The 14,552-nt window shown below is 43.7% G+C and overlaps 1 protein-coding gene across 4 annotated transcripts in view; it reads right to left on the minus strand.

Annotated features, from left to right (window-relative positions):
* LOC114879988 (single Ig IL-1-related receptor-like) overlaps positions 1-14,552 on the minus strand; it is a 61,341-nt gene that overhangs the window by 10,853 nt on the left and 35,936 nt on the right. For all 4 annotated transcript variants that reach the window (XR_006829896.1, XR_006829894.1, XR_006829895.1 and 1 more), the window contains exon 3: positions 8,386-8,599. Coding sequence is in view for 1 of the 4 variants with exons in the window: in XM_046287847.1 (XP_046143803.1) it covers positions 8,386-8,599 (214 nt within the window). In the remaining 3 variants the exon portion in view is untranslated. The remainder of the gene's footprint in view (positions 1-8,385; positions 8,600-14,552) is intronic.

Consider the following 14,552-nt stretch of genomic DNA (forward strand, 5'->3'; position numbering starts at 1 on the left):
GTCAAAATTCAATGAAATTCCCCGTAACTAGTCAGAACCAGCTGCAAATGCATGAAAAATACGTTTCTGAGCAAATGGTCGCTATTTATATTTATTATCCATAGGTTATAAAGACGTCACCACCATGAAGAAACGGATTTTGACTTTCCCAACTTGGTCACGCCGCCCTTGGCGGAATTCTTTCCATATTTTTTCGGCAATTTTCTAGCATTTCTGGGTCCGTAATGCCATACGAATATAATTTTGTCAATCAATTGTTGCTTGTCAGTTATCGTCTCTGATGCAATGGGACGCTTTAATAATTCCCATAGATTTTCTATTGGGTTCATATCTGGTGAGTTTCCAGAATTTTTTTATTAGTTAGGTAGGCTGTTACGGTTTTTGCTAGAAAGGGTATATTTCACCTTTATGGAATATACATATAATAGCATCGGAAACATAAAATATGTAAGTTTCCACTGTAGAAGTTCCGAATTGCGGTATGATAGGTATCTGGAGCAGGGGTCTGTTGTCAGCCCAACTGGACGAATCGCCTTTTTTCTCCCTTCTCCTACACCACCTTTATTTTTTCTACTCTTATTGTTTCGCTACGTTCGATCGCGTTGCCGAGAAAAACCAACGGGCCGATGAAATCGATTCCTGGGAACGATTTACCACCTGATTTTTGTCCATTAACCGCTGGACGGCCCTGGTCGCGCCTATCCTCGGGATCAATCGACAGGAATGAAGATTGATGGGTCGCCTCTAACGGCAGTTCATAGAACAGAGCCTGCAAAGGCTCCAAGTATCTCGTCAATTGAAATAGTTTAAATCGACTTAACGGCACGGAATTTATAGAGTGTTCGTAGAAATGCGTTACACGATCTCGCGAGGTGACGGGAAATCGATGAATCTAGTCACTCTTCCTCCTTCTCGTTCTTTTTTCCTGCCTTTCTTGCTTCCCGGTCTCTATCGTGTACGCTATCAACGTCGCCCGATTGATCCCACTTAATTAAGAGAAACCAATAAACTCTTTGCCACAACCTCGGAAACTCGATTCCGGCAACGAACGGAAACGCAATGACTCGCGTCGCTGGTGTTTTAATTAAATTTCAATGAAATTAACGAGAGGATAATAATCGTTTCGCCTTTTCACGAAGAATTCACCGCTTTCAGGAGCGACCCAGTTATTTTCAACCGTGTCACCTGTTTCGCTAAGGATTTTCTCGGATTTTTCGAACCCCGCACACGTATCCGGAACGAAATCAATAATTCAGCCGAGATGCAGGTGCATCGGCTCCGCGCATTGTTCAACCGACGAAATTTACTCTGTCAGCCGAGTTTTGTTAAAGGTTCGGGATTTCTTGGAACGCGTCCAACGACTTCCGTTTCCGGCTGCATTCGCTCGAGTATTTGCATGGATGCGTCACATCGCGCTGGAAATTCGCGGCTCTACGACACGAGATATGTATTCGAAACGCGGTTAAATCGTTCCCCTCAGCTTCCCTTCGGCTCCTTTCGAATCGAATCAAGGGTTAGCAAACTCCGTTCTCCAGGGAGAATTAATTAACTCGAGCGGAAGAATACGATTGCGTCGAGGATCTGGATCGACTTTCGACTTGGCTTGCAACCTGTAACTTTCCTCGGTTCCCTGTTCGCGATACTAATTTCGTTCGGAATTTCCATTTAGACTTCTCGAAGTCGCGATTAATCAAGATCCCTGTACGGTTACCAAATTTCATATTAATTATAAATGGGCGATACGAACCATCTCGGATTTTCTTCAGCTCGGGACTGAAACTGAAACTCGGGCTAGATGAGAAAACGCGTGACGTAATTTCCTGCCAGGCAGGAGCGGAACGAAAGGAGGACGAAAGGAGGACTAAAAGGGACAGGCGGGTCGGGCTGAAATAATTAAACGGCACATTGTAATCCGCGATGACAGTGCCCGTTGTCCCAGCGGCAGACGGGACTCGTTCGTCAAATTCCAGCCAGCTGAATCAGGACAGATTAAGTTTCCAACGAGGAGACAGTTTCGCGTGCGTAGGCACGGGTCAGACAGGATTAAGTGTCTGCGCTGCGATTTCTCTACGTTTCACCGAGTGCATCGTGCACGTATTCACGGTCTCGTTGCAGTTCGCGTTCCCTCATTCATTTCGTTGAATCGAAACTTTTAACCGAAACCATTAGGAACGGATTGTCGCGCTTTGATTCGTTAAATTCCTGGAAAATCGGCGAATAACGTTCGCGTTGAACGGGAAAATCGTTGGACCGTTTGTCTGGATGTAACAGGCGTTGACGGAACACAACACTCCGAGCCTACGAATTCCAGCCGCGTTGCGTCCGAAATCGGACCGCATGCCGGAATCGATGGAAACAGACGATAATACGCTAATTTAATCGAGTAAATTGCACGCTGGCCGTTTCGCGCACCCGATTCTATTGATCGCGGAATCGAATTAGCGGAATGGTCAAATGTTAATTAATCAGTTTGTCACGGGGCTATCGTTGCGTTTTGCGATCTCCCCCTCGGCTCGATTCCATTTCATCGCCTCGATCCTCGCGGCAAGTTTCCGTTACTTTCGTTCGTTTCTCTTCTGAAAAATTTGTTCGACGGATCGTCGAAGTTCCATCCTTATCGCGGCGTGGAATTTGAAACAAGAAAGAAGAGAATATTTCTCGTTATCCCCCTGTTTGCGTCGCTACACCCTTTCTATTTCCATTTTCCAATTACTAGATCCATCTCTCTCGTGGAACACTTCCTTCTTTCTCCGCCCTTTTGTTCCCTTTCAATTTTCCTCTCTGGACGTTTATTTTCTCTCGCGAAATTTTCATCATTCTCCGGCCGGCAAACTTTCACCGGCCACCCTCTTTCGAGCTTCGTTCGATCACAATTAAACGAAGTAGAGAAACCGGCGAGCAATGCTCGATAAGATTATCGATATCCGACCGTATTACACAGCGTACGCCCCTGAACAATGCAACGACATCGAACAAAAGCAGGCTGACTGCAGTTTCCTAAAACTCTATTCAATCAACTTTCCCTGCCGACCAACTTATACCGGTGAAATTGAAAAGGGGCTTTGCACAGAAATGTCGATTTTTTAACCCTTTTATCAAACCGCGGCTTCGATCCGCAAGGGTTTGCCTTTGAACGCGATGCGCATACCTCGCTTCACACTGATAGCGATGCGGTTGAAACGAAGTTTCTTCCAGCGATACCGTTCCAACGCTCCAGGGATTGTATTTTACGGGGCAAACTCGGGGAACGTGGCGATTCAAAAAGAAGAAAAACCGATCCGCTCGTTTCAGATGCAGTTTAAACGTTCTCAGGGTACTCATCGATCGTTGGATAACTCGATGTCTTCTTTCTCTTACTCCAGGGGATGCATTATTCGAGCGGGACGGCTCGGAATTAAGTTACGGGCCCATTAATATTAATTCCGGTTCCAACGTGCCGATTAATTCGCCAAGTCGCAGGGAATTAAACGGATTACGCGGGAAATTTAACCGGTCGTGCTCCAACTGTTTTTCACTGTCACCAAACTCGAGGGTGGTATCCTTTCCCTTCCCTTTCCCTCTGCCGATTCAACCAACCGTCCCGTGTTAGACATTAGAGAAATTTCACTTGGCGGACTCGCGGAAACGAGCTCGTTTCATTTTCATTAGAAGCTGGAAACTTTGATGGTTTGTATTTGGTCCGGGACTGTTTGCAAAAATGTTCATTAATCCGAAGCTATTAGGAGTATGAAAAAAGATTAGCACGATACGAGCGGTTTTGGCGAAACCTGCCTCGTGTTTCATTTTTATTTTTTTTTTTTTTTCGCGTAACTTTGTCACAGCGCAGGGAGATTTCGATGATTAGTTCGATGATAAATCTTCATCTCCGACGGCTTCTAAACACGAAGCAATTTTATTCGCAGACTGTGGTTCGTTATTCCTCTCTGAACTTCATTGCGGTATTCAAACATTTTCCACGTTTATCGCCGACGGGATTACAATTAAAATGCTTCGCGGAGAAGTGGGTCAACCTCCGGTAATTGCATCGCATTCATCGATGTCCCGGGCATCGACGACCCCGAAACTTCATCGAATATCGTTTTTATCCTGCACAGTTTTTGCTACCCTCTAACACTGATGTTCACTTTTTCTTCGCTCTTCGATCCGCCTCCCTTTTCCTGTTTCCTTTGTTTCCTCAGCTCCCTTTTCGATATTTCAACCATCATTTTTCTTCTTCTTCTCCCTTCCACCTTATCTCATCTTGGTCCGTTTCTTCAACCTTTTCATAAGGTAAACGGTGAGTCTTTCAACAACTTTCTTCCTATAGCTACTTCTTCGGAACACCGTTCCTCGCCGCGATCGTTTTGTATTTTTACCATTTATACTCGTGCAAAGTTCAACGGACTTTTTCAATACCTGGCGAACAGTTTCAGTTATTTCCGTGTTACAAGGACCTATTCGAAAATACGCGCGACAGCTTGGAAGGATAACAACGACAGGTGTCAGCGGAGGGAGAATCTTTCCACGAAGAAGTTTGATTTTGATTTCGCTAATTGGATGACGAAACGAGAGTTACACGGTTCTCTGCTTTCCTGTTCATCGGGGCACAATTAAAGCCGACAGAAAGGGGCAAGAGTGGTCTCGACTAGTCGAGATCCACGAGCGAGCAACGCGAATTTGCATTCGAACGCAATCAACGTTAATAGATCCGCGTGAATGGCGCGGAGCTAGTAGGCCGAAGGTAATTCGTCTCTATTAGTCGGTGAGTAACCGGTCGCTTAGGATCTACGGGACCGAATCGCCATCAATCCGTCGGAATCTGTTCGTTGCACCTGCTAATCCCGCCCGTCCATCAATCCGCCACCCAGCTGCACCAGCCAACAGAAATAAAGCTTAATCGTTTCTCTAAGACATTACCATTTCGACGGAATTACTTCCTCCTACGAAGACGCGATGAAATTGCTTTAAACAAGAATCGTAATTCTGAAAGTTTCATTATTTTTCAAGAGTTACATTTTTTGTTTTTCCTTTTCTTTTATAATATATTGTACCAGCTTTGCACAGATCAGCAATAGCGTGTTTACAAAAGTTATGTAGTAAATGGTTGAACAATTGAAAGCATTGTCCGTATATTCAAATAAATAAATAAATCTACTGGAAATCTCGTAAGGTTTCGTTACGGTCGTCCGTGCCTTCTTTTCGGTCCAGCCAGAACCATGATTTAGTGGCCGAATCAGCGAATTTCCGGCTTCTAAAAGATCTTTCCAGACCACTGTTTATCCCGATAAAAAAGACGAACCGATTTCTTGTTTTCAATAAACAGAGTAATTTTAATCGCGAGCCAATTAATCAAGAAAGCATCATCTATTTAGCTAGGTTCGAATCGTAATCAGTGACAGGTGTTGGATTAGATGTTATAAGGTAGGGGATTAACCCGATCTTCTCGAGCATAATGGAAGCTCGATTAAAAGGGAATGGAATATAAATTGGAGGTTGACGAAGAGCGAAGCGGTTCTTCGTCTATCGATGATCTCGTTTAATCCTGAGCAAGGAGCGGCGAAGCTTAGAATATGAGAAGCCTGGATGGGACCACCCATAGCCGGTCGAGTTCAAGCTCGCTATCTCGCCACGATGATCGAGAGGCTCGACGACAAAACGAGAGACAAAAGGAGAACCGGCCAAGAGAGACCGGACAGAGACCCGTGACCCTTCTTCTTCTTCATCTTCTTCCATTTCATTCCGTTCTTCTCGCGACCCGGTTCTTCCTCTCTTCCGTCTCAGGCTTGACCTCACGACTTTTCTTTCCTCCTCGAGAGACGCTCTTGCCCTCTTATCGACACCGACCAGCCTGCCCTTGCATTTAATTGGACCCTGGAATCGTTGCGTGTACCTCGACGCGATTCCACTGGCCGTTCCTTCGACCTGTCTAAGACTTCGGATTCTACACGCTTCGCTCCACATACCGGGTCTCCTCCACTTTTCAACAGTTGCGTACCGTGTCTTCTCTAATTTTACCGCGAAAACGGAACAGCAATCGAACGACTGCATCGAAATGAGGTCAATTTCCTTTACCTTCTTGCTCTGAAGGTCTATATCGCATTACTAACTGGAAAGCTCGCGGTCACTCGAATTAATCCGCAGGTGGACCAAGCTGGACGGCTTCGCAAGAAGCGTTCGCGGACGGACAAACGAACAATTACCGTGTCGCATTTTTCTGTTTCCTTCTGTTCGTCCGCTCGTCCGGTCGTGCGGTGGTCGAGTTTCGAGCGTGATCGAGATCGAGATCGAGGGTACCGACGGTGGAGCGGAGCGCACGCGAAAAAGGGGGCGATTCTTAGCGAGGTAAGAGAGCAAGGTATCATTACCGTAATGACGGAGCTCCGCTAGAAGAAGAGCAGCGAGAGAGGGAGGGACGAAGAGGATTGCTTGGAATTTCTTGCCTACCACCGCACTTCCTTTCTCCAGCTCTTTCTTCTTTCTTCCATGGAAGAACCGATTTCGTCCTCGTTCTTGCCTCAGCTGGACTCCGTCGAGTTTGTCCCGACGTTATTACGTCCATAATGCCCAGCGGTGGGAAGGGCCGCGGCAAAAAGGCTAATCACGTGGACCTGCAATCGCGCTCGTCGACCCTGACGACTCTTCTCCGTCGAGGTTACATCTCTACGGTCTTCTGCCGCGGTGCATCGCGCTCTTCAAACAACACCGTTCATTTTACCTTGAAATTCCGTCATCTATCTATCATATCGGTCTGCCTAGACACGTACAGCATGTTCCACGATACGTAACAGAATGAAAAATAAAAATCCTTTGATTTTAGAGGTCTGCGAGTACTCGAATTTCGAGTGAAACTGATCGGTCGGTCGAGCCGAGCCGAGCGCTTGAATTTGCTGAAGCTACTCGAAATCGACCAACTGTTTGAAACAAAAGCGAGCCAGTCGACAAAATCGAACTACTCGAATATTCGAGCTGAAAATTGATCTTCAAGTACATCGAATATTCGAGTAGCTCGCTTTTCTTTCAAATAGTTCTTCGATTTCGAGTAATTCGGCAAATTCAAACGCTCGACTCGGCTCGAACAATCGAAGCGAGTTCAGCTCGGCTTGATTTGATTTGAAACAAAGACCCTTTCTGTTTTCCTAAACAAAGCTCATCGTTAGCAGAAAACAAAAGCGCAGGGTAAATTGCAGAGAATTAGATCGTTCCGAAATCGATACGGAAACGTTGGAAACGTAAAACCGTATTGCAGGGTCTCATTATATTCCGGCCGGCTACAAGCATTACCCTAGTAGCGTGGATGTGGTCACTAATTGGAAGACAGGTTTGCAGCACAATTTCGAAATTTACCCGCGAGACACATGCTTGAATGCGAAAGCATTTGCATTCGCGGAAACCACGGACAACAAAGGGTGTCTGCAGCCGATTATACACCAGCTAAACTTCGTTCCGTACGCGAACAATACTTTACAAAATTAATTTCCATTGCCCTTTAGAGTTTATACGTACAATCACGGCGTCTACCTACGAAATTCTCAAGTGATCGTACTTGTTCTTTCCTTCTTTAACAAAATTTATTGGAGCGATGATCCGCTATTAACCCTAATCACTCACTAGGGGGTCTGAAAGACCCCGACATCAATTTCAGCCAAATGTAATCAGAATTCGAAAAGTTATGAATTTTTGAATGAAAAAGTGGTCTTTCTCCAATTTTTAATCTATCAGAACTTTTCTCAGATCTTCATATTTTAATACCTCAGGAATTTTGAATTGTCATCAAAAATGTTTCGAGTCAAAATCTTCGGTACAATAAGTTTCAGAACAGTCGAATATGATTTTTTAGAGGTGTGAGTGATTAGAGTTGTGACTTTTTAACTGAAAATCTATATTATCAATTTCGACCATTCTTTGCAAGCCGATCACAGTGATCACTGTGAGTGTTTATATGGAATAAAATCAGAGATCGACGGTGTCCTATGAGAGAAATCGAAATTACGCAATCGCGCAAGCTTTGAATTCCTGTTCCGTAAATTAAAACTCGGCATGTTTTTTCTTTTGCGCTCCAGTATGTCACCCTTACCCTTTTCTCACGTTTACGTCTTTTCAAGATAACCCTAAGACCTCCGCATCCGGTGGTAAACACCGTGGGTATTTCACTAAGCTCCTATCAAGCGTTTCACGAACAGGAATTTCACGGCTCCCACGTGACTTCCGTAAGCAGGATATATGCGAGACTAGGATCAAAGAGAACTTCCGATACGCCCCTGTCGAGCATGTCCCTTAATTAACGGTTCGCGTTCGATCTTCAGCATAACCTCGACTGACTCTTCTGCCCTCTCGAACTTCCTGTTCCGTAATTTCATGGTTTTCTTTCGAAATAAAAATAGAATTTATATCAGTTAAGAAACTCACCTAGACACTCTGTGCTGGGCGATCCTCCCTTGACTCGGTAAGGTCGCGTTGCTGTCGCTTTTCGACCAGGTCACCGAATTTTTCGCATCGGGAAGCTCGACCTTTCCCAGGTAAGCTTCGCAAAACAATCTCGCTGCACCTCCCAGGGGAACCAATTGCGATGTTGGCTTGTACGTCGGCAGTGGTTTACCCGTATATCCGCCGGACTTCTCCCCTAAAAGCATACGTCCAACAGCTCGTAAAATATTTGACAACCTCTGCAGTATAGTACCGGTTGTTTCATCGATTTCACTTCTCCTTTAATCCCACTCTTTTAAAACCAGTCACACCCATGGTTGAAAATATTAATTTTGATATCAAATAAAATTTCTAACACCGAAAAATACCGTCGCAGGAAATTGGCAGCAAGTTGACGAACGAGGTAATTTAATGGAAGTGTGGGTGGGATTTCATTTGGGTTACGGTGGGTCACTACTCGGTAGCCAATTCCACCTCCTACGAGCTGGCCAATCGATATCGTTTTCTACACACTGCGGAGATACAAAATCTCTACAAATCTTTTCCAATAACGTTACTCTACATCCGTGATTTTTTTTTTCACGTTCCCTCTGAAGCACCGAGAAATCTCTACGAATGCAGTTTCCAAACTTTCGGTAGCTTTCGAACGGGAAAATTCGTAGGGTAACGAGACGAAACTTTCTTCCAACTATCGCGACTGTTTCACGTTCGTCCATTTTCCCGTTTTCGCAGACCGCGATCTATATAGACGGAGATAGAGAGAAGCTTTTGTATCTAGCCGGAACAAACGCGCGGAAAGTATTTCATGGAAACGCGAACAACTCCTAATGGCTGAATTACAGTTAGACGAGAGTGGCGTTATTAAAGCGATTTTCATTTCCCGTGCGATTCATTCTTCGCCTCTGTGCCCCTTAAAACACCCGGTGTCCTACCGCGTTCGAGTAATTACGAAATCTCATTTTCCTCGTGGCCGGCCACAAATTATCCGCGCGAACCACCGAATGTCCCCTTTTCTTCCTTCTCCGACGCTCGTCCGAAAAATGTAAACGTAATCCCGCTACCGATACGTTTGATAAACAAATAAATCCTCATATTACAAAGGTAACACACAATCTCCATTTTCGACTACTCGGCGAGGAGAAATCTGCTGGCATTATTACACGGCCACGTGCACGGTTAATATCCTCGATGCATCGTTTGACAGTGGCAAATGCAGCTGTGTATACATGCGGGTATTCGGGTAGAATAGCGTCGAATCGTGTCACGTGTCGCACAGGATGCGTGTGCACCTCGTATACATACGCGAGTGTAGATGCACCTTGTCTCGTGTCGAGCCATGGAATTGATCCACGGGGGTAAACGTCGTCTACAGGCTATGTTTGCAACCGACAGCAAAGGACACAGTGTCCATTTTCTGTTAATGATAATCTAGGATAGTGGACATTCTCTAGTATTAAGCTTAGTCATAGGGATACGTTTAGTTTAGGTTTGGTTAACAGTCGTTTGTACTTCAGTCGTTAATCGTAGTTTTGTTGTCATTTGTCGTAGTTTAGTCGCTTAATTGTAATTTCGGTTTATTCAGGTCGGTTCGCCTAATAGAGCCCAGAATTCCAGAATTCGTTTCCACCTTACCATCGTGAAATCCCAGAATAATTACCTCTTTTCACTTTCCACGATAAGCCTTTGGTAGGTACGTTGCGGAAAGATCGAAATTTTTCGCTCGTACGTGCTAATGCGTACATTAATTCCACGTATTCCGATGCGACGACGAGCAACGCCTCGAAGTTGAATAACTTTGAAGGAAATACCAGCCTGTTCCTTGACTCGAGACACGCGTGCATCGCGACGCGCCACGTCGCATCGTGCATAACGCATCGAGCAGCATCTTGAGGCTGGTCAGCAGGCGCCGTTAGTCCGTTTTTAAACTATTCTTCTCTGTTCAACGACAAGAACGCGGTTGTGAAACAGTTTTATCGCTGGCAAGTTTGATCGTTCGTTCTTTCGTTGGACGTTCGAGGGGGTCGTTAAACGGAAGGACCGAGAAAACTTTCCGATCAACCGTGAAGAGACTTTCCTCCCGTTGTCGCGGTGGAAAACTCGCTTCGAAAACGAATCCCCGGGTACGGCGACGGGGATGAAACGCGTTCCTATCGACGTTTCTCTCGTCTTCGAGGCTGTTGCTTTCAGGCAACTACGCCGAGGATTCCTCTCTGGATTGTAAGCAGAGAAACAAGAGAAATTGGAAGTCTTTCAAGAACGTTTCCATGACAGGTATTCAACGGTTCCTGCTACTGTTGTCGGTTACAATCGCAGTCATTTAACGTCGTAATTAACCGAAGCACCGTTCAGTCTCCTCGAAGGAGATCGAGGAAAATTTCAACGGTTTCGCGAGGAAATGCACGAAAAGCAGTATCCCCTTGGAGCAAAAGCTGAACGGAGCAGAGCCAAGACCAAGTTCTCGAGAAAGACTTCCAAGAATTCCGGTTACCGGTGGCGAAGAAAGGGCACACGATTCCTTTCGCGGTTTTAACAGGGCTTCTTGGAATCGCGCGTGGGTAGCTTTATTCAAATACTTGTACTTCTCTTTGTTCCTCTTCCCTTTCTCCGTTCGCGAAGGGAAATCGATGAACACGGAACTAGAAGCAAAGGCGGAGGAGACAGTGGGTCTCGGTTGGCGAGGTAATAACTCGGAAACCATGCTCCTTTCTCCATTTTATTTCCCCTAGTGACACTCGGCCGTCACGCTCGCGCTTTTCCACGGGCTTAAGATTTCCATTAATCTCGGAGAAAATCGCTTCTTCTGCTTCCGAGAGAATCCATCCGGCTCACTGATAGCGTTACCTTTCTTATCCCGGGATTACGAATTTCAATGGGGGCGGTGGGTTTACCTTTCACAGACTTTTCACTTCATAACAGACAATCTTGCACGATTCTACGGGTAGAATCTGTTTTCAGTTTCCTTGTGATAAGTAAACTTTCTGGTATCCAGTCAATTCGTCGAATGCCAGTTCATCGAACGGACAATTCGCCCGATCGAGACAATTCATCGAAAACAATTCCCCGAATTGACAGTTCATCGAAAATTGTTAATACGCTTATGGTACTCCTTATCACGTTATATAAATTGTATCTGGTCATGATCTAAATATAACCTCACCGAAATTGGAATAACCGAACTTAGCTCTTCCGATGTGTATTCCTAAGAGGTACAGGTATATACATGTAATGTCGAATTTATTTTGGTCATTGCAATTTCGATCGCCTGAGGGATGTTTTATATTTCGGATCCCCGGAATGTCCAGGCAAAAACATATAAAGAGAAATTAACCCCTTGACATACAAATAAAACGGAATTTGATGCGTCCGAAAAATACTATTTAATTTCGCTAAACTGAACAGTTATGTGCAAGCTTAGAAACAGAACAGTTTATTTTGAAATTTGCATTGCTATATAACATTTAATCGGGTTTATATATAATTTTAATGGACAATAATTAAGTAACATTATAAAATAATGACGTCTCCCAGACGTCATTGTATGTCAAGGGGTTAACATGGCCTGAGGAACGTTCAGTTGAAATCTGTAGTAAATATATATGTTTATGCAGTGGCAAGAATTCTTTTACTGTAAAATATGTATTTAGACTTTAACTTCATACTTAGGTACTAAGGATAAAAAATAAGTTAATTTATGAAGAAGCAATTAAAGAAAAGAACAATAAATGAAAAAATAGAAACAAATTACAGATGTAAAAAAGGCGATATTAAAGAAAATAAAATCAAAACAAAAAAAGGAAAGTAGACTCGCAAACATAAAATGGGCAAATGCCCGTATAATTTTATTATTATTACTACTATTATTATTATTATTTCTATTACTATTATTATGACTATTATGATGATTATTATTATTACTATTATTATTAATATTCTTACTATTATTTTTTTTTAAGAGGTGGAAATGCATTACACAGACCCCCGCAAAGTATTGCGGGGGGCTGTGGGGCTCTCCCTCCAGCAATTATTATTATTATTCTCACTATTATTATTATTATTATTATTATTATTACTGCTACTACTATTATTATTATTATTATTATAAAATAAGATAAAAAACATTCGATGAATTGTCATTCGATGAACCAAACTTTCTACTTATCTTTAAGAATGACGGGGATAATTAAGGTAATCAAAGTTCGCGGTTGGCGGTTGACTTTATGCGTTTGCCGTTTGCATCGAATCGTAAAACGCGAAACGGAGAGGAAGATAGGTGCGGGGCAGAGTTGGGCCTGCAGAGATGCAGCGGCTAATTGCATTACCGGGAACATGATCGCTCGCAGCCTCACTCGCTACGAGCTCATACGCATTTACTTAATGTACGGGCCACACAACCGCTCTGCCCGTGCACTTAGCCCTCAGCTATTGGCTCGTAACTCACCCTCCGTGTCGCTCCAGCCCCTCGTATACATATTTGCTCGAATCGACTTTCAAGAGGGTCGCTCGGTTAGGAAATTAATTTCGTCTCGACCGTTCGGTTGTTCCGTGGAAAATTATTGTCGATCGACGCGTCGCGACGCGACGGCTAATCCGCTTCGATCAGCGAGCGTGAAACAGGCAGGTACAAGAAAGAATAGAGATTCAAAGCCGAAGCCTTTCGCCAACGCAAATTAGATCTTGCTAGACCTATTATTCCCCGTTTCATGCTCGATTTACCACGCGTTTCGTCTCCGAAAGCAGAGGATTCGATGAGAAACCATTGCCTGAAGGGTTAATCGTGGAACAAGGAGAAATTGATTACGGGGAAAAGGCGTCTAATCGAGAGGTTCCACGAAAATAAAGCGACGAGATATGCTTCTACGTTCTACGCCAAGTTATCTCGATTCGCAACGCGCATCCGTACCGATAACTATTTGCCACTCTCTATCCATTCCCTTCCGTTTAATTTCCAAGAAAAAAGGGCAATCGATTTACGCCTCCTAGAATCTACCACCTACCAGCTAAGTAGGTATGTACCTACCAGCAACCCGAAGCATGACGCATCGATCGAGTTTGCTCGCTTCCCTCCTAAATCATCCCTAGAATCGTGGCTGTTGAACGAGAATGGAAAGGCGATCGTCGAGCAACGTAGCTAAATAATCGAGACAGAGAACCCGAGCCAATTTTCGTTGTCGATCCACGGGATAAACGCGGGCTAAAAGTCTGTGCAAACGAATCGTCGGCGAAGTTTGAGGCCGTTCGTTTCGAACGGCGATCGTCAGCGTCTGCGAGTTATAGCATGCGAGAGGATATACGATGTTTGAACGGTTCTCTCGCATTTTCTCTCGTAAATTTTCGGAAAAATCGAACAACCCAAAGTTTCGAGAATCGCTTCGATACTCGTTGGAAGCGAAACATTCAGAAAACTGTGAGAAACTTAACGTTCTCGAAGAGCAAAATGTTTGAAATCCACTGTTACAGTGGGTGATTTTACATAAAAACGATTAATTCTTAAATGAAAACCGAATTAAACAGAGTTTTTATTTTTTTATGATGTATTGGTGCTTGTAAAGTTATGATACAAAGTTCAATCCCATCGAAAATTTGTAAAAATATTGATTATTAGTAATAAATGTCAATTGATTGAACGTTTGATAGAAGTATGAGCCAGAAATAGAGCAATCAAAATGAATTGTTTATGCTGAAAAGAATTGAGGCAGTAATTGAGACGTAATACTAACATACATGTGTAAATATAATCTTTTAATCTATTTTTTTATTTTTACAAATATTTTTTTGTATACTATTAATGGAGGATTATTAATTAAAAGTTATTCAATATAAAAACCTTAAAATGAAAAACCTACTATTCATACCGTGGCTCTAATAATTTAATCACCCACCGTAAAATCTAAATTAAATTAGAGTCCTCAGTAATCGTGTCAAATTTTAATAATACACGAATGGAATTAAAACGATTATTCCTGCGTCTGCAATAAACCTGTAAATCGAAACCCGACGTGGAACGAAGGGGACTGGAAACGACGAGTTTTGCATTATTAAAAGGAACGTCAGAACGGAGAGAGATCAAGTGTTTGCTCGACGATTCGATCTCCTGTCTCGTATCCGTGTCGAGAGATCTCGATTCATTTGCACGGCATACTCCTCTCTGC

This window comes from Osmia bicornis, chromosome 11 (assembly GCF_907164935.1).
Source record: "Osmia bicornis bicornis chromosome 11, iOsmBic2.1, whole genome shotgun sequence".
NCBI lineage: Eukaryota > Metazoa > Arthropoda > Insecta > Hymenoptera > Megachilidae > Osmia > Osmia bicornis.